At 56.5% G+C, this 24,762-nt stretch overlaps 1 protein-coding gene across 1 annotated transcript; it reads right to left on the bottom strand.

Annotated features, from left to right (window-relative positions):
* Positions 1–1,390: 1,390 nt before the first annotated feature.
* NRTN (neurturin) lies at positions 1,391–24,655 on the bottom strand. The gene is made up of 3 exons (XM_055371398.2): positions 24,250–24,655; positions 5,392–5,958; positions 1,391–1,966 (listed from the first exon to the last, which is right to left on the bottom strand). Exons 2-3 carry the CDS (start codon positions 5,558–5,560, stop codon positions 1,542–1,544), a joined length of 594 nt encoding a protein of 197 aa, XP_055227373.1. The 5' UTR covers positions 5,561–5,958; positions 24,250–24,655; the 3' UTR covers positions 1,391–1,541.
* Between the last annotated feature and the right edge of the window lie 107 nt (positions 24,656–24,762).

Below are 24,762 nucleotides of genomic sequence, written 5' to 3'. Positions count from 1 at the left end.
CCGGGAGCCAGGGGCTAGGGATGTTCCTTCATGGCTGGGTGATTCTCCCTGGGGGCGGTTTCCGATCTGCGCCCTCCAGCTTTGCGGGGGGTGGGGGGGTGCGGGCTGAGCCTGGGAAGGGACACTGTGGTTAGAGGGTGGTCCTAAGGGCAGACGTGTGGGAAGGAGGGGAGGGGGCCCAGCTAAGGAGAAGGGTTGTAGCCTTGGGAACCCCCAGTCTGAGGGGCAGGAGGGGAGGAGTCTCGCCTCGCCGGTGCCTGCTCTGGGCTCGCAGTGCCCGCCCCTTCCCCGCCCCTCAGACCGACCGTGGGACCCGCCGACCCCTCCCGCGCACTGGCAACCCAACACCCGAGGCCTGCCAAGCATCAAGGTGACACCGTGGGGAAATCTAAACACCGAGCCGGGCTTTTTCCATACTCCGCAGGGGCTCGTCGTAAATTCCCCCCCCCTCGAGGCCCGGCCAGGGCTTTTATGGGCCGAGGACCCAGGTCTCTGGGGACCCAGCTCTACCCCAGCAGGCGCCGGCTTCGGGCTGGATGGGGCTGGCGCCCGCCCCAGGCCTCTCCCCGCCGGGAGGTGGGCAGCGTGCGGGTATTTTTAGTAGCTGGTGGAAGGAGATAGTGGCTTTCAGCTCACCCTGGTGGGCGAAGACCGGCCCGAGGAGGCCGTCGGATAAGGGAGGCCCGGGTCCACCTGGACCTCACTCTCCTCACCCCCAGAGTGGCTCCCCCTTCTCCCTCCCTAGAAACCCACCTAGCGGGATCAGTGCGGACGGGGAGACGCTGGGGAACTGATTCCACCTGGACCTCAGGCTCCTCACCCACAGTGTGTCTCCCTTTCCCCCTCTCCAGAAGTCCACACAGCAGAGAGGTGCAGTCAGGGACAAGCTGGGGAAACTGGGTCCACCTAGACCTCAGTCTCTTCATCCCAGAAGCGAGAGGTGCAGTCAGGGACAATCTGGGGAAACTGGGCCCACCTAGACTTCAGTGTCTTCATCCCAGAAGCCCGCACCGCGGAGAGGTGCGGAAGGGAACAAGCTGGGGAAACGGGGTCCACCTAGACCTCGGTCTCTTCATCCGAGCGTAGCTCCCCTTTCCCCTCCCCAGAAGCCCACACAGCGAAGAGGTGCGGACCGGAACACGCTCGGGACGGGCAGAGGGACCCGTAGGGAGGCAGGAAGGACGGTCCCTGCCAACATAGCCCCATTTACCCCATTTTCCTTTTTGTCCGCCATAAACTGGACCCACTTTGCATCTACCCTTCCCCCAAAGCAAACGGCATCCTCCCACCACCCTGCAGCTGGGCCCCCCCACTGGTCCCCGCTTTCCCGGCGGAGACGGCAACGCGGCCCGCACGCGAGCCCCTCGCCGAGGATGAATCACCAGCCAGCTCGAGTTGCCACACTTTATCTCAGTACAGTTATCGCGAGAGTCCCGGGGCCGCGCCGGCGTGCTCTACGCACGCGCAGTCTTTCGCGGGGCCGGCCAGTGGTGCCGTCGGGGCGGGGGGAGTGGCCGCCGCGCCGGCCGAGTGAGGTAGGGTCACACGCAGGCGCACTCGCGCGCCGACAGCTCGTGCACCGTGTGGTAGCGGCTGTGCGCGTCCAGGAAGGACACCTCGTCCTCGTAGGCCGTCGGGCGGCAGCAGGGCTGCGCGCGCACCCGCTCCCGCCGCAGGCGCCGCCGCTGTCGCAGTCGTCGCAGCCCGAGGTCGTAGACGCGCGCTGCAGCCTCGCAGGCGCCTGCGCAGTAGCGGAACAGCACCGTCTCGTCGGACGCGTAGCCCAGGCCCAGCTCGCTCACGCGCACCTCCAGCTCGCGCAGCCCGCAAGGCCGCGCCCCCAACCGCGCACGCGCGCGCCGCCGCCGGGGCCCCGCCCGACGGCGCGGACCTGGGGGCCGCCCAGCCCAGGGCGTCAGCTCGCGCAGCTCCATCGCATCCGGGGCGCCCTGCAGCAGTGCACGGTCTGCGAGGGGAGGAACAGAAAGGAGGGGGGTCAGTGGGTGCAGGGGGTGGGAGGGAGCCCCCTACCCTCTCTGTACCCCTGCAAACGAAGACCCTTGCTGGGACGCCAGGCCTAGACGGCTTCTCGTCTCACTCCCAGATCCCAAATTTCCCCACCGTCTTGCTGAGCTGCTCATGCACCCTCTCTGGGCGGCACTGGGGGGCACGTACACACTCACACCCCTACGCTGGTCCAAAACCCCTTTCTGAAACCTGAGCCTATATTGGCTGCCCAGAACCTGGTCCATCCTTTCTGGGCCGCTTTCCAGCCCGTCTCACCTTCAGCTGAGCTGACTGGGGTCTCTAACTCACCTCCTCTGGGCCCCTCTCTCACCCCATTGCTGCTCCATTCTCCTCGTCCTCCATCGCAAATCTATCTGGACCCCGCCCCTATGCTGGGCTGCCCCAGGACACTGGTGCAACCTCTCTGGGCAGCACTGGGGGGCTGCTTCCCATGCCCCATCCCTCTTTAGTGAGGTTGTCATAGGTCTCTAGAGTCCCCTCTTCAGGCCCCGACGTCTGCTCTGAGCCCCCGGGCTTTTCAGACTCCCTCCATCCCCACTGCCCCGCTGTGCAGTGGAGCCTCAGTTTCCCTATCCAAGAAATGAATCGGGGTGTTTGGGTTTCTCAGAATGCAGAGGAGCAGCAGGTACCGCAGCCTACTGCATCCGAGGCCTGTGTGGGGACCCCACTCCATGGAGTGGCAGCAGCTACTGTCAAGGCCACCCCCATGTGACAGGTGACAAAACGGACCATCCCAAGGTCACATCATTAGCAGGTGGCCGAGAGAGAGCGACAGAGGCGGGCTTAAAGGTCATTCTTCCTGCCTTCATCGTTCACCCAAGTTTGGCCCAGGTCCAGCCGCTTTCTCCCACACTCGCCAGGAGGTGCCCAAGTCACCGATTCCCAGGGCCTGGCAGCCTAAATTTATTACCCAAGCGGTGGCTCCACCCCCAAACTCGGAAGCCCCGGGAGAGAACTGCAGACGCTGGAATGACAGGCAGTGCTGCTGGCGGACCTGCAGGCAGGGGACTCCCAGCCCCAGAGCAGGTGGCAGTCACGCTTGTGGTTGGGAGAGGAAATCTTTAGTCCCCACCTGCCCCCCGGGCTGGTGCACCTGGCTGTCAAAAGAATGAGCCTCTGGGTGGCCCTGGGGAAGGAGGGGCTGTCTGTCTCCTGGGGTTTGGTGGGGGAGGAGATGTCTGTTCCCACAGGGGGTCTCAGAAACGAGACAAACCCAGCCTCAGAGCATGACTCTGCCACTTTCGCCACTTGCAACCTCAGGCCTCAGTTTCCCTGTCTGTCCGATGAAGCTTCCATGATCTCTGTCTTGGCCGGGGCTGAGAGGGTGGGAAATCGGTGCGGGGGGTGGGCGATGACTGAGCAACCTAGTCCGTGTTCTTTAAGCCCCGGAGCAGGACTGGAGTGGCCAGGACTGTGCTGGGGGGTTAGTTAGGGGCACACCCAACCCCAGAGGGGTGCATCGAAGCAGACATTTGTGGGCTTGCCAGATACAATACAGATGCCCGGCTAAATCTGAATTCCATATAAACAATGAATAATCTTTTTTTTTTTTTTTTTTTTTTTGAGACAGAGTCTCGCTCTGTCACCCAGGCTGGAGTGCAGTGGCGCGATCTCGGCTCACTCAAGCTCCGCCTCCCGGGTTCACGCCATTCTCCCGCCTCAGCCTCCCGAGTAGCTGGGACTACAGGTGCCCGCCACCACGCCCGGCTAATTTTTTTGTAATTTTAGTAGAGACAGGGTTTCACAGTGTTAGCCAGAATGGTCTCCATCTCCTGACCTCGTGATCCGCCCACCTCGGCCTCCCAAAGTGCTGGGATCACAGGCGTGAGCCACCGCACCTGGCAACAATGAATCATCTTTTAGGATGTCTGTCCCTGCCTCCCTGCAACGGGGCTGGCTGCTTGCACAGGGGCTAGAACACAAGGTCCCCAGCCTGAAATTCCACCAGGAGCCTAGAACATGGGGACTTGGGCAGTCAGTGGCCACTCCCTTTTTGCAGTAGGGCAGGCAGGCACCTGCCCATGGGCCCTGACCCTCCGCAGTGCCTGAAATTCTTCCATTCGTGCTTTGCCCCCCGCACCCCAAGTCCTGGAGCACTGGATTTTGGGGGTCCCGCCCGGGTCTCTGTCCCAGAGTCCTAGGAAGGACTTCACGCCGCTTGCAGAGAGGGAAGTGGTGGGAGGACAGAAGTGGAGCTCGCGCTGGAGGCCACCCTTGTGCATTGTAAGGACAAGAAAAGAGGATTGTGTGGGCTGGCAGGGGCGGGCGCAGACGCGCACACGGGCGTACTCGTGGCCCACACCCAAAGGCGCTGCACATGCACCCTGCCGGCATCCACGCCTCAGATGCCCGTGCAGGCGCACGCATGGACATGTGCGTGGGCACCGGGGTCAGGGCCGACGCACCACCCTCACCCCACAGCACCTGCGGTGGGGCAGGCATTAGGGATTGGTGGGGAGTTGGGCGAGGGTCTTGCCCTCAGGGTGGGCATTTCTGTGTCCCTATAGCAGCACTTTTGCCCGTGTCTGTGCCCCCAGCCCCGTCTCTCCTCTCTCCACCCCTCCTCACCCCTTCGAATCTCTGGGCCTTTCTTCCGGTTTTTAGCTCCTGCTCCATCTCCCGCCTCCCCTTGGTCCCTGTCCCCTGGGGCAGGTCACTGGGACCTCAGATCCAGCCTCTCTCTCCTCCCACCACCCCCCCGCTGCGCCGCGGGGGCCAACCAGGCGAATGCCCAGGTCTAATCTCCATCTGGCCCCCACGGGACCTCAGGGCAGAGCCTAATTCCTTGTGACAGCTGAGCCGAAAGACCCCAGTTCCCAGAAGTCACCCTAGCTCCACCAGGCCATTGGGGGAATTTGCAACCTCCCTCCACCCCATCTTTTTTTAGAAAATGTATTTATTATTATAATGTTTTGAGACAGAATCTTGCTCTGTTGCTCAGGCTGGAGTATAGTGGTGCAATCATAGCTCAATGCAGCCTTGAACTCTTGGGCTCAAGTGATCCTCCCACCTCAGCCTCCCAAGTAGCTGGAACTACAGGCGTGCGCCACTACACCTGGCTAATTTCTGAAGTTTTTTGTAGAGATGGCGGTCTCGCTACATTGCCCTGGCTGGTCATGAACTCCTGGGCTCAAGAGATCCTCCTGTCTCAGCCTCCCAAAGTGCTGGGATTATAGGCAGGCGCCACCATGCCTTGCCCTGAATAATCTTTTAGGATGTCTGTCCCTGCCTCCCTGCCAGGGGGCTGGCTGGCCCTATCTTTAAAAAACCTATGACACCCCCCCCCCCAACCTCCCACTCCACTGCCTGAAATTCTACCCCTTACGTTGGGGGTATCTGACCCCACACAGAGGAGGAGCTTACACTGGGCCAGGCGGGCAATCCGGGCGTCCAGGGTTCGAGGCAGGCGGTGCAGGGGGACCAGCGCAGGTCCGAGGCGGTGGCTGAGAAGCAGGCCCTCTCGACACATCCAGATGGACAGCACGGAGCTGCAGAGCACTGAGGCCAAGGCCGCCGCCTTCCAGCGCTGCATCCTCAGCCTGCGGGCACGGGATGGTCAGCCGCACGCCCCGTCTGTCCCTCCAGCAGCCAACGGGCACAGGGCGCTGGGCCAGGACTCAGTGTGGGGCCTTTGACTTTGAACGCCTGCCGAATGGTCGATAATCACATGGGAATGGTCCCTCAAGGAACCATTGAACAAGGAAGGGGTTGGCCTCCGTGCCAGGAGTCACAGGGAACCACCCCCATCTGGGGGTCCCGGAGTGCCTTCCTGAGGAGCCGATGACAAGGTCCAGACTTGAATAAACGTAGGAGTTGGCCAGGCAGAGGAGAATGGCATCACAGGCAGGGGACACAGCCAGTGCAAAGGCCCCGAGGCCAGACTGAGTGTGGCGTATCCCAGGAACAGCAAGGAGGCCGGAGAGGCTGCAGCTGAGGAGCCAGGGGGAAGAGTGAAAGGAGGAGAGGTCATTCCCGGCAGGTGGCACTGTAGGACAAAGGCGCGGGGAGGGTGGTGTTTAGGACAGTCTGGAGGCAGGAATCTGGGGCTGACACTGTTCCCTACACGCTGGTGTCCTCCATTGACTCTGCCCCTCTCTGAGCCTGTTTCCCATCCAGATGGATAAGCAGGCCCAGAAGTGGGCAGCAATGGACCAGAGCTGCCCTGGACATGGAGTCTCAGCTCTGGGCTTTTGCACAGATAGGTCCTTCCATGGAGAACACTTCTTCCCTCCCTCCCCACTCCCACTCCCCTTTCTTTCTCTTTTTCTTTTGGAGATGGAGTCTCGCTCTTGTCCCTCAGGCTGGAGTGCAGTGGCGCAGTCTCAGCTCACTGCAACCTCTGCCTCCCGGGTTCAAGCGATTCTCCTGCCTCAGCCCCCTAAGTAGCTGGGATTACAGGCACCTGCCAGCATGACTGGCTAATTTTTGTATTTTTAATAGAGACAGGGTTTCTCCCTGTTAGCTATGCTGGTCTCAAGCTCCTGACCTCAAGTGATCCGCCCACCTTGGCCTCCCAAAGTGCTGGGATTACAGGCATGAGCCACCGCACCCAGCCTCCTCTCTCTCTCTTTCTTTTCTTTTTCTTTCTTTCTTCTCTTTCTTTTCTCTTCCTTTCTTTCCTTTCTTTCTTTCTCTCTCTCTCTCTCTTTTTTTGAGACAGGGTCTTGCTCTGTCACCCAGGCTGGAGTGCAGTGGTGTGATCACAGCTCACTGCAGCCTCCACCTCCTAGGCTCAAGTGATCCTCCCACCTCAGTCTCCCAAGTAGCTAGGACTGACCACAGGCATGAGCCACCATGCCTGGCTAATTTTTAATTTTTTGTTTTTGTTTAATAGAGAGGGGAGTCTCACAACATTGCCCAGGCTGGTCTCAAACTCCTGGGCTCAAGCTATCCTTCCACTTTGGCCTCCCAAAGAGCTGGGATTACAGGCGTGAGTCACTGTACCTAGCTCTCACTCCCCTTGCAATCTCAGCTTGGAGGGTGCCTCCTCCAGGAAGCCTTCCATGACTGCCTACCCTATTCACTTCAACCTCTGGCTGGTGCAGGGGCGCTAGTGGGCCCCCAGGAATGCCCTGAGCTTTACCCATTCGGGCACCAGTTACTTGGTGCTGTGAGTGCCTGGTGGAATCCTCACTGCATATAGTCGGTGTTTAATAACTCACGTGTACACACCCACCACACTCGACGCCGTCTGGGCTCCTCCCGAGTGTTCTGCGGCCCCCAGCCCGAGTTTACATTCCCCCTTCCCGCTGCCTAGTGTGTGGCGGCGTGGAGCCTGGCGGCCGGCCAGGTGTAAACATTTACACCGAGCACTGAAAGCCAGGCTGGATGCGGGTCAGCACCTCCAGGCCTGGGCTCGGCTCATGGGGTTCCCAGGCGCCCCCCCCCCCCAGCAATGCGTGCACCTTATACCACCAGCCTTGCGCGCTGCCCTGCACCACCCAGAGATTTATTTGTATGGGATTTGCATTTCATTTGCATGGACCGCGCCTCGTGTCCTGATGTGCAGAAACTCGAACCACCCCTTCCCCACCCCACTCACCCCCATGGACGGCGACCACAGGAGTTACACACATCAGACCTTAAGTAACAGGACACATTTATTAAGCACCAGCTGTGTAACAGGCCTGGTGCTGAGCCCACGAGAGAGGCACTACTATCTCCATTTTACAGCTAGGGAAACCGAGGCACAAAATGGGTAGGGGCTTGTCCAAGGGTTAGAAAAGGACATGGGATTTGAACCCAGGTTCTTTGACACAGCACACACCATATGGGCTGGGCTGGGCTTGGGAGCAGATGCTGTAGTCACCCTGAGAACTCACCACTATTGGTGGTACTTGAGACTGTTTGGTATTGGTGGTGGTTATTCTTAGTAAGGAATGAGTTCCCCAACGTGAGGGCATCTAAACAAATCCTAGACCAGCCTGGGGATCTGATGAGAGTGAATTTGCAGGGGAAGTCGATTCTTCCCCAGGGCCAGCCCAGCTGGTTCAGTGGCACAGAGTAGGCGCTCATAGACATTTGCTGAATGATGAATGAATGAATGAATGAATGAATGAATGAATGAACACAAAGAAGCTAGGCTGATGGGTGCGGTGGCTCATGCCTGTAGTAATCCCAGCACTTTGGGAGGCTGAGGAGGGCAGATCACCTGAGGTCAGGTGTTCAATACCAGTCTGGCCAATATGGTGAAACCCCATCTCTACTACAAATACAAAAATTAGCCGGGCGTGGTGGCACACCTGTAATCCCAGCTACTTGGGAGGCTGAGGCAGGAGAATCGCTTGAAACCAGGAGGCGGAGGTTGCAGTGAGCTGAGATTGCACCACTGCACTCCAGCCTGGGTGACAGAATGAAACTCTGTCTCAAAAAGAGAAAAAAAAAAAAAAAAGCTAGGCACTGGGTGGCCCAGATCCTGAATTGGAGGGTCCAGAATTTCATGTCTGAGTGAATGGATGGATGGATGGATTTATTGGGAGGATGAAAAAGAAACCACAGTTGAAGTCTCTGGGCTTAGTATACAATCAGTGCATAATAAAGATGACTGTCCTGAATGGGGCTAGATTCACTGGGGGTGGGCAGGGGGGCCCTCCCTGAGGAGGTGATGCATGCACTAAGACCCAAGTGTGAGAAGTCAGCCATAGGAGAATCTGGGGGCAGGTGTTCCAGGCAGAGGCACGGCCTGTGCAAAGGCCCTGGGGCAGACCACACGTGGCGTGTTGGAGGAACAGTGAGGAGGCCTGTGTGTCTGAGCAGAGTGAGGAGGGGAAGAGAGAGGAGGGGAGGTTTGGAAGGGGATGGAGCAGCTCATGCAGGGCCTCGTGTGGGCCATGGGAAGGACATTTCATTCTTGAGGTTTTGCAGAAGCGGATGGCAGCAGCAGCATTTTGTCAGATGTCAAACCCATCCTCTTTATTCCTTTTTTTTTTTTTTTTTTTTTTGAGACGGAGTTTCACTCTGTTGCCCAGGCTGGAGTGTGGAGCGCAGTGATGCAATCTCAGCTCACTGCAACCTCCACCTCCTGGGTTCAAGCGATTCTCCTGCCTCAGCCTCCCAAGTAGCTGGGATTAAAGGAATGTGCCACCATGTCTAAGTAATTTTTTTTTTTTTTTGAGACGGAGTCTCACTCTGTCGCCCAGGCTGAGTGTAGTGGCGCGATCTCGGCTCACTGCAACCTCCGCCTCCTGGGTTCAAGTGATTCTCCTGCCTCAGCCTCCAGAGTAGCTGGGACTACAGGCGCCTGCCACCACACCCAGCTAATTTTTTGTATTTTTAATAGAGACAGGGTTTCACCGTGTTAGCCAGGATGGTCTCCATCTCCTCACCTCGTGATATACCCGCCTCAGCCTCCAAAAGTGCTGGGATTACAGGCGTGAGCCACCGCGCCCGGCAATTTTTTTTTTTTTTTTTTGAGACGGAGTCTTGCTCTGTCGCCCAGGCTGGAGTGCAGTGGCACAATCTTGGCTCACTGCAACCTCCGCCTCCCAGGTTCACGCCATTCTCCTGCCTCAGCCTCCTGAGTAGCTGGGACTACAGGCGCCCGCCACCACGCCCAGTTAAATTTTTGTATTTTTAGTAGAGACAGGGTTTCACCATGTTAGCCAGGATGGTCTCGATCTCCTGACCTTGTGATCCACCCGCCTCAGCCTCCCAAAGTGCTGGGATTACAGGCGAGAGCCACCGCGCCTGGCCATCATCCCCTTTATTCTTAATGATCACCTACTTTATGTCCAACCCCATTTTACAAACTTAACACAGATACAGTCATTCCAACCTTACAAGCGTCCTAAGAAGCAGGTAATACCCCCACTTTTTTTTTTCTTTTTTGAGACAGGATCTCACTCTGTTGCCCAGGCTGGAGTACAGTGGTGCAATCACAGCGCCCACTGCAGCCTCGACCTACCCAGCTCAGGTGATCCTCCCACCTCAGCCTCCCAAGTAACTGGGACCACAGGCATGCACCACCACACCCAGCCAATTTGTATTTATTTTTTAAAATTTTTATTTATTTCTGAGATGGAATTTTGCTCTTGTTGCCCAGGCTGGAGTGCAATGACACGATCTCGGCTCACTGCAACCTCCACCTCCCAGGTTCAAGCAATTCTCCTGCTTCAGCCTCCCAAGTAGCTGGGACTACAGGCATGTGCCACCACGCCTGGCTAATTTTTTGTATTAGTAGAGATGGGGTTTCACCATGTTGGTCAGGTTAGTCTTGAACTCCTGACCTCAGGTGATCCGCCCGCTTTGGCCTCCCAAAGTGCTGGGATTACAGGCATGAGCCACCACACCTGACCAATTTTTAAATTTTTTGTAGAGACGAGGTCTCATCATGTTGCCCAGGCTGGTCTTGAACTCCTGGGCTCAAGTGAGCCTCCTGCCTTGGCTTCCCAAAGTGCTGGGATTACAGGCATGAGCCACTGCGCCTGGTTGCAAGTAATACCCTTATCCCCACTGTATGAATGGGAAACAGGCCCAGAGCTGGGAAGTGACTTGTCCAAGGTCATAGAGCCAGCATTTGAATGCTGGTGGTAGGAGGGGGAGACAGGCAGGAAACCTACCCGGGCCCCGGACCTCTCTGGACCCCCTCCACCCTGCTTGCCCACACATTCAAGTCTTGGAGTGGTGTGACTCAGTTTCCCCATTGGATTGGAACAAGTCTTGGGCTGTGGTGGTCTGTTTCTACCAAGGGCCTAGCCCCAGCATGGCCTGGTCACAGGACCCCCTGGAGGCCTTGGAGCTTCAGACTCTCCCCACCTAGAGCTCTGGTGGAGGGCAGGAAATCGGGGGGCCATTGGCGGAGGGGGCCCAGCAGGGAGGGCTGATTAGCAGCCATGAACAATGGGCCTCTCTGTTCTCGGGGGCCACCTAACTGGTTTGTCTCTGGCACGGACGCGACCAGGTGGGGGTGATGTGGGTGTGGCGGAGGGCACGGGGAGGGGGCTGGGTGTGCACAATGCGTGTTCCTGTGTCCCGGAGGCCCTAACCTAGGGAGGCATCTGTACCTGTCCAACTGCACAGAGACACACATTTGTAGGTACAGGAGTGCCCACTGTCATTTGCAATCTAGCTCAGGTCATCATCTGTGCCCTGAGACCCCTCATCCTGGCCACACACACAGGGGTACACAGGTGAACACGCTGCCAGCACCCACAGCTGCCAGAGCCCAGGAGTTCGAGACCAGCCTGGGCAACATAGCGAGATGCCCCATCTCACACAGCACACTTTCAGGCTTACACTTGTGTGCCCACTCACACTCATTCACACCCAGCCATCTCATGTCCTCACACTCAGGTTCTTTCATACTCGTACACACACACTCCCACACTCCCACACTCACTGCCCACACACACACGATCACACTCACATGCTCAAGCATTCTCACTCGAGCACACTTGCGTGCTCAAACGCTCCCACATTTGGCTGGGTGCAGTGGCTCACACCTGTAATCCCAGCACTTTGGGAGGCTGAGGCGGTTGGATCACCTGAGGTCAGGAGTTCAAGACCAACCTGGCCAACATGGTGAAACCCTGCCTCTACTAAAAATAAAAAAATTAGCCGGGTGTGGTGGTGGGTGCCTGTAATCTCAGCTACTCGGGAAGCTGAGGCAGGAGAATCACTTGAACTTGGGAGATGGAGGTTGCAGTGAGCTGAGATCTCCCCACTGCACTCCAGCCTGGGCGACAGAGCGGGACTCCATCTCAAAAAAGAAAAAAAATTAGCCAGGTGTGGCGGTGTGCGCCTGTAGTCCCAGCTACTCGGGAGGCTGAGGCAGGAGAATCGCTTGAACCCGGGAGGCAGAGGTTGCAGTGAGCTGAGATCACACCACTGCACTCCAGCCTTGGTGACAGAGCAAGACTCCGTCTGGAAACGAAACAAAACAAGACAAAACACTCCCACATTCACTGTTTTCACACTTCCACACTCAAACAGGGTTACACACACATCCTGGGGTGTCCTCACACTCACACACACTTGGACTTTTTCACACGCATTGAAACACAATCACACATTTGACCATGATGACACTCACACGCCTGCCTGCCTGGCTGCCTGCCTTCTTCTCTTTCTCTCTCTCCCTCCCTTCCTTCCTCTCTTTCCCTCCCTCCCTCCCTCCCTTCCTTTTTCCTCTTTCTTTTTCTTCCTCTCTCTCTCCCTCCCTCCCTTCCTTCCTCTCTTTCTCTCTTTCCCTTCCTTCCTTCCTTTCTTTCTCTCTCTCCCTCTTTCCCTCCCTCCCTCCCTCTTTCCCTCCCTCCCTCACTCCTTTCCTCCCTCCTTCCTTCCCTCTCTCTCTCTTTCTTTCTTTGATAGAATCTTGCTCTGTTGCCCAGGCTGGAGTGCAGTGGCGCAACCTCGGCTCACTGCAACCTCTGAGTCCTGGGCTCCAGTGATCCTCCTGCCTCAGCCTCCCAAGTAGCTGGGACCACAGGTGTGTGCCACCATGCCTGGCTATATTTTTGTATTTTTTTTTTTTTTTTGGTAGAAACTGGGTTTCACTGTGTTGCTCAGGCTGGTCTCAAACTCTTGGCCTCAAGCAATCCTCCCGCCTCAGCCTCCCAAAGCACTGGGATTCCAGGTGTGATTCACTGCACCCAGCCAGTATTTTCATACTTACACCCAAACATGATCCCATGCATACTCAGATGTTTCCAGGCTCACATATTCTAACACCACCACACCCACACACCAGAACACCACCACACCCACACACCAGAACACCACCACATGAATCCACTAGTGTGTTCTCACACTCACATTTGAATACATCATGCTCACATGCTAGGGCGTTTTCACAGTCACACTCAAACATGACCACACTCACACACTTGGACGCTTCCACCTTCATTCAAAACACTCACTGGCTGGGCAAGGTGGCTCATGCCTTTGATCCCAGCACTTTGGGAGGCCAAGGCAGGAGGATTGCTTGAGGCCAGGAGTTTGAGACCAACCTGGGCAATATAGGGAGACCCTGTCTCAGAAAAGAAAAGAAGACAAGACGGGGCACGGTGGCTCACGTCTGTAATCCCAGCACTTTGGGAGGCCAAGGCAGGCAGATCATTTGAGGTCAGGAGTTTGAGACCAGTCTGACCAACATGGTGAAACCCCGTCTCTACTAAAAATACAAAAAAAATTAGCCAGTCGTGGTGCAGATGCCTGTCATCCCAGCTACTCAGGAGGCTGAAGCAGGAGAATCGCTTGAACCTGGGAGGCGGAGGTTGCAGCGAGCTGAGACTGCGCCACTGCACTCCAGCCTGGACGACAGAGCAAGACTCCGTCTCAAAAATAAAAAAAGAAAAGAAAAGAAGATGAGAAGAGAAAAGACAAAAAGAGTCAAGGTCATGAAGGACAAAGACAGATGGAGGAGGAGTCTCAGATTGGAGGGGCCAAAGGAAAGGGGATGGCTCAATGTCATCTGGGATCCTGGATGGACCCTGGGACAGAGAAAGGACGTTAGCAGAAATACTGGTGAAACTCGGCCAGGCTCAGTGGCTCACACCTATAATCCCAGCACTTTGGGAGGCCGAGGCGGGGAGTTCGCCTGAGCCTAGAAGTTCGAGACCAGCCTGGATAACATAGTAAGACCCCATCTCTACAAAAATAGAAAATAATAAATTTTTAAAAGACACCATCGGCCAGGCACAGTGGCTCACGCCTGTAATCCCAGCACTTCGAGAGGCCAAGGCGGGTGGATCACTTGAAGTCAGGAGTTCGAGACCAGCCTGGCCAACATGGCAAAACCCCATCTCTACTAAAAATACAAAAATTAGCCAGGCACCGTGACAGGCACCTGTAATCCCAACTACTCAGGAGGCTGAGGCAGAAGAATTGCTTGAACCCGGGAGAAGGAGGTTGCAGTGAGTCGAGATCGCACCATTGCACTCCAGCCTGGGCAATAGAGTGAGTCTCTGTCTCAAAAAGAAAAAAAAAAAAAAACAGGCCGGGCGCGGTGGCTCACGCGTGTAATCCCAGCACTTTGGAAGGTTGAGGCAGGCAGATCCCTGGAGGTCAGGAATTTGAGACCAGCCTGGCCAACATGGCGAAACCCCGTCTCTACTAAAAATACAAAAATTAGCCGGGTGTGGTAGTGCACGCCTGTAATCCCAGCTATTAGGGAGAGTGAGTAAGGCAGGAGAATTGCTTGAACCCAAGGGGTGGAGGTTGCAGTGAGCCAAGATCGCGCCACTGTACTCCAGCCTGGGTGACAGACCGAGACTTCGTCTCCAAAAAAAAAAAAAAAAAAAAAATCACACTCACACACTTGAGTGCTTTCACACTTGTGGTGAAACGTTATATCCACGTGCTGGTGTTTGCACACACACACACACACTTGAACAATCCCACAGTGAAAAACCAGGGTGTTTTCACACTCACACTCAAGTATGATCCCACTCACACACACAGGTTTTCCCCACTCACACGTGGTAATCCGGTCTCACAGAGACACACACAAGAGCATCCATTGTCATCTGTGCTCTGGCCAAGGTCCCCAAGACCCTCCTCCTGGCCACACACACACACACAGGGGTGCACAGGTGAACACGCCACCAACGCCCACAGCTGCAAAGATTCCAGGGTGCACAGACACGGTGGGAGGAGAGTGAGAGGAGGGGAAGCAGATGGGGCCGGGGGACTCAGGAGGGAATGGCCCCGCCCTGACCACTGCCCGTGTCCACCCCTGCAGGGATCCCGGGTGCCGTCTACATTGCCTGTGCCGGGCCTGGCTAGAGATCCCTTCCCAGTCCTGGAGAAAACGTAGAAATCCTGGAGAACCTGCATTGCCTGGAGGGAGGGAAGCCTCCTTCCTTCCTGGAGGGGCGGGGAGCGTAGCAGTGTGAGGTGCAGCAAGAAGGACCTAGGACAGACCTCCACTTTTAGCTGGAGGCCACACAATCCCCAGAGCTGGGGAAGGAAGGGGAAAGAAGGGAAATGGACTCAGAGAGAGGCAAAGAGCAGCCCAACGTCACACAGCTAGGCAGGCCCTTCCAATCAACCAAAGCAACAGACAGCCGGCGCAAGGGTGTGTGTTTCTGGCACCTTCCTTGGTGATGCCAGGAAATGTTGCTCATTATCTTTATGCACAGGCAACGCCCTGACACCCCCACCCCCCTTCCCACCGAACTCCCCAGGGGACACCTGCCGGGCACACCCAGTCCCAGGGATAAAAGCCTCTGTCCTACAGAACTCCCGATCTCAAAGAGTAGCACCTGAGAGATGAAGAAAGGGAGGGGGACCCTCTCTCCATGTAGGCATCTCTTCTAATCTTGGGGAGGCCTGGAATTGGGGCCTATCTTAATTTGGCAAACTCCTACTCTACCCTGAAAGCCCTAGCTCCTACAGCCCCTCCACCAGAAACCCTTCCCTGCCACCCATCTTGGCCACCCCCAGCCATGGGTGCCTTCCTCTTGCCCAGCCCTGTAAGCATGGTGTCTGTGCCCATGACTGTCTTTGCTGGATGGGAGTTTCTAGAGGGACATCTTGGGTTGAGTTTTTGCAGGGCACAGGGCTGACTTTGAGAATTCAGTTTACAGAGGGGTGAGCTTGCTGCAGATCCCAAGTCTGCACACTTTTGCCTGTGGGGGTGCTGCCCTGCACACACTTCTCCTTCCTCTCCATTTCACTCCTGGTCCTCCTGTGACTCCGTTTCCCCATATATATATATATATATTTTTTTTTTGAGACGGAGTCTGGCTCTGTTGCCCAGGCTGGAGCGCAATGGTGTTATCTTAGCTCATTGCAACCTCTGCTTCCCAGGTTCAAGCCATTCTGCTTCAGCCTCCCAAGCAGCTGGGACTACAGATGCCTGTCACCATGCCTGGCTAATTTTTGTATTTTGTCTTTTGAGACAGAGTCTCACTCTGTCACACAGGTTGGAGTGCAGTAGTGCGATCTCAGCTCACTGCAACCTCTGGCTCCCGAGTTCAAGCGATTCTCCTCTCTCAGCCTCCCAAGTACCTGGGACTACAGGTGTGCGCCACCATGCCTGCCTTTTTTTTTTCAGACGGAGTCTTGCTCTGTTGCCCAAGCTGGAGGCTGGAGTGCAGTGGCATGATCACAGCTCACTGCAACCTCCGCCTCCCAGGTTCAAGCAATTTTCCTGCCCCAGCCTCCCGAGTAGCTAGGATTACAGGCATAAGCCACCATGCCTGGTTAATTTTTTTGTATTTTTAGTAGAAACGAGGTTTCACCATGTTGGCCAGACTGGTCTAAAACTCCTGACCTCAAGTGATCCGCTCACTTTGGCCTCCCAAAGTGCTGGGATTACAGGCATGAGCCACTGCGCCTGGCCAAACTTTTATATTTTTTAGTAGAGACAGGGTTTCACCATGTTGGCCAGGCTGGTCTCAAACTCCTCACCTCAGGTGATCCGCCCGCCTCTGCCTCCCAAAGTGCTGGAATTATAGGCATGAACCACTGTGCCCAGCCTCCATCTGTTTTTTTTAGAATTAAAAAAAAATTTTTTTTAATAGAGACAAAGTCTCACCATGTTGCCCAGGCTGGTCTTGAACTCCTGGCCTCAAGCGATCCTCCCTTCTTTGCCTCCCAAAGTGCTGTGATTACAGGTGTGAGCCACCATGCCTGGCCTCCCATCTTCAATAGGGCATGAAGGGTGCCACCCAGCATTGTAGGAAAACCAGAGAGGACCTGGAAGAGCTTGACCAAGTGGCTCTTGTGCTCTTGCCACTGCCCATGGGTAGAGGATGCCAGGCCGTGAAGCCAGCACATGCCAGTGGGGAAGTGCCTGTGTGTGTGAACGCCGCGGCATACATGTGTTTGCGCGTCTGTGCCTCTGTTTTCCCCAAGTGCTGATAGCTTGAGGGCTCATGGCTGGGCCTGTTCCTAGGGCAGCCTCCTGGTCTCCTGTTCCTAGATGGCCCCTAGGAGTTCCCTGAGGTTCCACTGGTGGAGAAACTGAGGCCCCATGAGGGGCAAGACTTGGCCAGGGTTCTGGGCCTCTCAAGGCAAGACTCAGTGATTCTGCAAAACACAAAACAAATTCCACAGCCCACAAAAATGTGCCCCCTCCCTCAGAGGGCCCCAGGGCCTGGGCCCACCCCACGGGAGGGATGAGGCAGCCAGGACAGCCTCGAACTGGTGACACACATCTGGGGGCAAACCAGGAACATCTGGCAAGCACAGCTGGTTCCGATACTGCATCTGCGGGGGCCAGAGGCCAACCTAGGGGTGGCTTCATGTGTCGGGGGTGCAGACACAGACACCCCCAGCCGCCCCTTCCAGGTCTGCCAGAGAAAGAGGTCCAGCCTCTCCTCTTCTTCCCCCAGCACAGAAGCTGAGTGCTGCCCAACTGCTAGAACTATCGCTGGCTTCCTGCTACCCTGGGCATCAAGTCCCAGCACATGAGCTTGTCTTGAGGGACTCTGGGTCTGTCTTTGCCAAAGTGAAGCTGAGGGATGGATGGTCAGGGATAGTGGTTTCTGGGGACAAGTATGGTGGCTCCTTCGTGATAATAATAGTGGTAAAATAATAATAATAACTGGGCCCGGCACGGTGGCTCACGCCTGTAATCCCAGCACTTAGGAGGCCGAGGCGGGTGGATCACGAGGTCAGGAGATCGAGACCATCCTGGATAACACGGCGAAACCCTGTCTCTACTAAAAATACAAAAAAAATTGGCCGGGCATGGTATTGGGCGCCTGTAGTCCCAGCTACTTGGGAGGCTGAGGCAGGAGAATGGCGTGAACCCAAGAGGCGGAGCTTGCAGTGGGCCAAGATCGCGCCACTGTACTCCAGCCTGGGTGACAGAGCGAACTCTGTCTCAAAAAAATAAATAAATAAAATAATAATAATAATAACTGGGCCGGGTGCGGTGGCTCACAGCTGTAATCCCAGCACTTTGGGAGGCCAAGGCAGGCGGATCACTTTAGGCCAGCAGTTTGAGACCAGCCTGGCTAACATGGTGAAACTCCATCTCTACTGAAAATACAAAAAAAAAAAACCAAATTAGCCGGGTGTGGTGGTGCACTCCACCAGTCCCAGCTACTCGGGAGGCTGAGGCAGGAGAATCACTTGAACCCAGGACATGGAGGTTGCGGTGAGCCAAGATCACGCCAGTGCACTCCAGCCTGGGCGACAGGGCGAGACTCCGTCTCTAATAATAATAGTAATAATAACTGAAACTAACACTCATGAACAACACTATTAGTGCCATTCTAAGCACTTTACATGTAGTAACTTGTATCAAGGTATGGACTATTTTATCCCCATTTGGTAGGTGGAAAACTGAGGTCCAGAGAAGTGAAGTAACTTGCTCAGATTCAAACAACCTAAGTGGCTGAGCTGGGATTTGAACACAGGTGATCAGCAAACTCCTACTCATTCCTCAAAGACTCACTTCCAACACTCCTCCCTCCATATTCTTTTTTCTTTTATTATCCAATCAATGGCTGCAAAACCTCTATTTTTTTTTTTTCAAGACAAAAGTCTCGCTCTGGAGTGCAGTGGTACGATCTCAGCTCACTGCAACCCCACCTCTGGGGTTCAAGCAGTTCTCCTGCCTCAGCCTCCTGAGTAGCTGGGATTACAGGTGCACGCCACTACACCCAGCTAATTTTTTTGTATTTTTAGTAGAGACGGGGTTTCAACATGTTGGCCAGGCTGGTCTTGAACTCCTGACCTCAAGCGATCCTCCTGCCTCAGACTCTTAAAGTGCTGGGATTACAGGTGTGAGCAACCGTGCCCAGCCTATAACCTATATATTCTTTTTTTTTTTTTTTTTTGAGACGGAGTCTCGCTCTGTTGCCAGGCTGAAGTGCAGTGGAGCGATCTCAGCTCAGTGCAACCTCCGCCTCCTGGGTTCAAGCGATTCTCCTGTCTCAGCCAACCAAGTAGCTGGGATTACAGGCACGAGCCACCATGTCCAGCTAATTTTTGTATTTTTAGTAGAGATGGGGTTTCACCATGTTGGCCAGGATGGTCTGGATCTGACCTCGTGATCCGCCCGTCTCGGCCTCCAAAAGTGCTGGGATTACAGGCACGAGCCACTGCGCCAGGCCATAACCTCCATATTCTTAACCACGTGCTTTCTGGCCTCTCTGACAACAATAACCACACCAGCAATGTTGGCTATTCCATTATTTAGAGGCAGACACTGTGATGAGTGCTTTCCCCTACATTTAATTCTCCCAGTCCCTGAAAAACATGTTAATATTATTAGCTCTGTTTTCCATGTAGGGAAGCTGAGGCTAAGAGAAGTTAAGTGACTTGTTCAAGGGCACACAGCAAGTAAGCAGCTGAGGCCGGTTGTGGTGGCTCATGCCTATAATCACAGCATGTTGGGAGGCCAAGGTGGGAGGACTGCTTGAGGCCAGGAGTTCAACACCAGCCTGGCCAACATAGCAAGACTCTGTCTTTACAAAAAAAAAATTTTTTTTTTTTTTTGAGACGGAGTCTTGCTCTGTCCCCAGGCTGGAGTGCAGTGGCGCGATCTCGGCTCACTACAAGCTCCGCCTCCTGGGTTCACGCCATTCTCCTGCCTCGGCCTCCCGAGTAGCTGGGACTACAGGCGCCCACCACCATGCCCAGCTAATTTTTTTGTATTTTTAGTAGAGATGGGGTTTCACCATGTTAGCTAGGATGGTCTTGATCTCCTGACCTCGTGATCTGCCAGCCTTGGCCTCCCAAAGTGCTGGGATTACAGGCATGAGCCACCACGCCTGGCCAAAAAAAAATGTTTTTAATTAAAAGTAACAAGTGTCTGAGCTGGGATTGGAACCTGGATCCAACTCCAAACTTGTTCTCTCCCGGACTCCACAACTACTGCCTGGGAACCTGCTGGCCTGTGTTAACAAGAGGAAAAGAGGAGAGGTGAGAGAGGGGCTTAGGAGCTGCTGTTTGAGAGAACAGTGGCGCTGGGACCCAGGGAGGTACGAGATTTTCTTAAAGACACACAGCAGAGCAGATCCAGCAAGTAAAAGGCCCCAATGGCAGAAAGCCCAGAGTGCCAGGCTGGGTTCCGCCTCCAGCACACAAATTAACCTGACAAACACTTATTGAGCGCCTACTGTGTGCCAGGGCCTGGCTGGGGACCAGGAACTCGGTGGTAACCAAGGCCACCCTGGGCCCCTCCCCGACAAACTCACCATCCAGTCGGGGAGACAGATAATAAATGTGAAATAAGGTAATTAGATGTCAAGAGCACACAAACAACAACAAAAAACCAGGATGGGGCTGGGTGCAGAGTGGCTCATGCCTGGAATCCCAGCACTTTGGGAGGCTGAGGCGGGAGGATCGGTTGAGCCCAGGATTTTGAGACCAGCCTGGGCAACATAGCGAGACCCCCGTCTCTACAAAAAATTTTAAAATTAGCTGGGCTTGGTGGCATGTACCTGTAGTCCCAGCTACTCAGGAAGCTGACGCAAGAGGATCGCTTGAGTCCAGGAGATGGAGGCTGCAATGAGCTATGATTGCACCACTGCACTCTAGTCTGGGCAACAGAGCAACACCCTGTCTCAGAAAAAAAAAAAAAAAAAACTCAGGATGAAGCCATAGTGACTGGAGGCTGCTTCTAGACTGGGGAATCAAGGAGGGCTTCTCAGAGGAGGAAGCATTTGAGCTGACGCCTGGATGACAGTAAAGATGCCATCATTGGCCAGGCGCGGTGGCTGACGCCTGTAATCCCAACACTTTGGGAGGCCGAGGCGGGAGGATCATGAGGTCAGGAGATCAAGACCATCCTGGCTAACACAGTGAAACCCCGTCCTTACTAAAAATACAAAAAATTAACCGGGCGTGGTGGTGGGCGCCTGTAGTCCCAGCTACTCGGGAGGCTGAGGCAGGAGAATGGCGTGAACCTGGGAGGCAGAGCTTGCAGTGAGCCGAGATCACACCACTGCACTCCAACCTGGGTGACAGAGCGAGACTCCGTCTCAAAAAAAAAAAAAAAAAAAAGCCACCATTGAAGACCTGGAAAGAGTGTTCCAGGCGGAGGGAGCTGCACGTATAAAGGCTCGGAGGCAGGACCGTGCCTGTTCGAGATGACCAGCGTGGCTGGAGTGCCAGGAGCCAGGGGACAATGCAGGGAGATGAGGCAGGAAGTAACGAGGGCCCTGTGGCCTGCAGGGTCAGTGCCCCGCAGTCCCCCACCGGCACCTGGAGCTCTCTCTTCCTGTACCCGCCACCCAGCTGTGTCTGGGGAGGGAGGCTGGGGAGCGTGTGTGTGCCAGCTTCTTACACCCACCATTTCTGGCCCTGGCCCTCTGTGGTTGAGCTATAAAGTTGCCACCTTGACCACACCAGTCTCTTGGGGCTGGCCAGGCTGCCCCAGGGCTGGCCTCGGAGGCATCTGGAGCTGGCAGGAGGGGGGTCCCCGGGGTGGGATGACAGGATCAGCCTAATGAGGCCTGGCATGGCTAAGCAGCTGGCACAGGTCCCAGCGGGTGGCTTGAGCGACATGGGTCCTCCGGGAGCGGCCAGGACACCACAAGATGCTGGCCATCTGATGGAAAGAGAAACTGAGGCACAGACCCCAGATGAAGGTTAAACCCTAACACTGGGTGAGACTGGGAACCACTCTTCAGTTTCCCGGGAAACAGGTCAGCTCAATCATCTTGTCTTTCTTCTTTTGAGACGGGGTCTCACTCTGTCACCCAGGCTGGAGTGCAGTGGTGCGATCTCAGCTCATGGCGGCCTCGACCTCCTGGGCTCAAGAAATCCTCCCACTCCAGCCTCCCGAGTAGCTGGGACCAGAGGGGGATGCCACCACACCTGGCTAATTTTTGCATTTTTGGTAGAGATGGGGTCTTGCTATGTTTCCCAGGCTAGTCTGGAACTCCTGGGCTCAAAGGATCCACCTGCCTTGGCCTCCCAAAGTGTTGGGATTACAGGCATGAGCCACTGCGCCCGGCCATCATCTTTTCCATATCCCCAAATTCAAATTGTGCCTTGGTTCCTGACACACTGCGCTATTTAAGCACGAACAGTGCCCTCTCTCTGGGCCTCAGTTTCCCCTCTTGGGAAGTGAGGGCCACATGCTGTAAGCTGGGCCTGCTGTCTGATTTCTTCCAGGGCTCACCTGAAGCCTGATTTCATTTGGATTTGACAGGGAGACCCCTCCATTCCAACATCATCATCTCCGAGACACCCTTCCTGCAGGCATGCCCCATTCACATCCACTCTTTCTTCAGGCTTCCTTCAAGGCCATTATCAGCCCTGCAAGTGCAAGGCTGGTTTGGGAGCCTCCTGTCCATCTCCCGACCCCAACCCCCAGCCACCACCTCCACCTTGAGGCCCCAGAGCCTCTGCCTCAACTTGGAGGACCAGGCAGATGCATCAGCGGAGGAAACCCACAGCCCCCCAGCAAAGATAGCCCAGCCCAGTGACTCCAGATACATTAACAACTTGCACCTCTCTAATCTGTGTATTCAGCCCCTACCTCCAGGGATGCAACCTTGAGTGCCCCAGCCCAGTTCTTCCTCTGCCAACCTTCTAGAACAGTCTCTCCCACACTCACCAAGGTGCCTTCACTATTCCATGCCTCCAGATCTTTGCATGCACAGCCACCTGGAATGCCTTTTCCTTTCCCACTTAGAAAACTCCTACTCATCCTTCACAGCCCCACCTCTGAGGCCCTTCCTCCAGGAAGTCTTCTCTGACATTCCTACCCTGAGGTAGAGCCCTCCATCCCCACTCTGAGCTTCCCCAGCCCTGTGTCCCTGGGTCTAAATCTGCCTCCCTTGAAGGACAGCACCCAACAACCCTGACACCAGTCAACCACGCGGTTGCCATCGACACACATTTGTCGAAACAATCTTTTGATTGTGTTGTGCCCGGCTGCAAACTTTTTGAGTCCCTTCTGCCCAGCTCTTGAAAGCTGTCTCCTCTGTTCGCTCCCTGAAAACTGGGACCTGAAACGCGAGGGGCCAGTGCTGATGGTGGAGTTTCAGATGCAGTACCCAGCTGAAGAGGGGAATGTTTTATTTTCTTCCCTGCACCCCTGGAAGAAGCTTTCTGTAGCTCCCTGGGGGTGGAGTTGGTGCCGGAGCTATGAACCTCGGGAGTCTTAGGATGAAGGGAGGAGGGAGGGGTGTCCAAAGGGCCCCAAGGCAAGAAGCTGGGGGTGGGAGAAGCTGGCAGTATGGGTGGGATCCTGCCTCTCACTGACATCCTCTGAGGCTGGTCACACCCCACCCAGGCTTCCTCAGCCCGGGGCACTCAGAGACAGACAAAGAGGGCCATGGAACAGGGACAAGGATATAGAGAACAGGGAAAGGGCAGGGGAGACAGGCAAGAGGGAGGAAAGTCAGGGGTCCGGCCTCCTGCACCCCCCTGCTTTAAGCCCCTGGCCCCACTCCCCAAATCTGGACCAATGACGAGCCCTGCAGGTAATCACAGGCCTGTGGGCAGGTCGGATGCGTTCTGGGGAGGGGACAGTGGTGGCATTCACCCTGGGAGAGCCATTTCTCTCTCCAGCACATCCCCCTCCCCACTAATCTGTCTGCAGTCCCCTTGGGCCTAATAACTCCTAATCCACAAACCACCTCCTGGGACAATTCGGGGCTATCCCCGTGCAGGAGACACCTTTTCTAAAAAGCAGGAAAGGCAGGCACAGCCTCCCCCCACTTCAAATCCAGGCTTTGCCCTTAAGGGACCCCCCACCCCCAACACCAAAGGGTTTCACGCCCTCTGGTGGCTGAACGGGCTGCTCCAGGAGCCGAGAGGGCCCGGCCCTCACCGGAGGACACCGTGTCCCCGGCGGCGGCGGCGGCGGCGGCGGCGGAGAGCAGGGAACGCGCCACTGACAGATGTTTACTGCTGTGCGCAGCTGGACCGCGACGGCAGCCCCCCGCCCGGGCTCTGCAGGATCCGGAAGCCCCCCAACGGCCCCTTGGAGACCACATGGCTAAAGGGGTGTCTGGGTCTCGCCCTCCTAGAGGCTAAGGGGATTCTGGGGAGGGCACCGTGCCTTCCTCAGATGCACACTTGGAGGTTTTAGGAGACAGGAGTGCGCCCGCCCCGTCGGACAGGGACACCGCGGCTGGATTCGGGCTTGCAGAGCCACTTAGGATCTGGCTTCACGCCCCCGCCCCTCCCCACGCGCTGACCTGTCGTCCCTCTGACCCCACCCTCATACACCCGCTGGTTCTGCTGCAGGAGGGAATCCCCTGGTCTACTCGGAGTCCTCAGCACCCTCCATGCCCCGTCCATGGGGCAGGTCGTCCCCGTCGTACCCTGCTGCCCCCCCACCTGCCCCGCCTGCCCCTTGCTTACCTGCTGTGGGCGCCGGACTACCCGTCAGTGGCGGCCGCGCCGGCCCCAGCCCCTGCCCCAGCCGCCGCGACCGCCATCCGGGCCGCCTGGGCCCGCGGTGCCCGGGGGGGGCCCGGGCCGGAGGGGGCGGCCGCGGGCGGGGTGCGGCGCGGGCCGGCCCATGGGGCCCCCCCGGGCTCGCTTAGCCGCGGGCTGCGGCCATCCCGGCCCGGCGGGGGCTGGGGCTGGGGGTGGGTGCCCTGGACGGCCGGCGGCTCAGAGGGCGCGGGGCGCGGGGCGCGGGGGCGCACGGACGGCGCAGGCGGCCTCGGCGCGCAGCACGGGGCTCCGGGGCGGCGGCGAGAGGGACCTGGGCACTCGGAGCGGCTTCAGGGCGCGCTCTCCCGCCGCCTCCGCCGCTCCCGCCGCGGACGGCTCGGCCGGCGCGGGGCCGGGGGCGGGGCCGGGGGCGGGGCTGGGGGCGGTGGCTCGGGTTTCCCCGGCCCTCCCCGCCCTCCTCGCCCTCCCCGCCCC

This window comes from Gorilla gorilla, chromosome 20 (assembly GCF_029281585.2).
Source record: "Gorilla gorilla gorilla isolate KB3781 chromosome 20, NHGRI_mGorGor1-v2.1_pri, whole genome shotgun sequence".
Lineage (NCBI taxonomy): Eukaryota > Metazoa > Chordata > Mammalia > Primates > Hominidae > Gorilla > Gorilla gorilla.
This window is presented reverse-complemented; position numbering and strand designations above follow the sequence as displayed.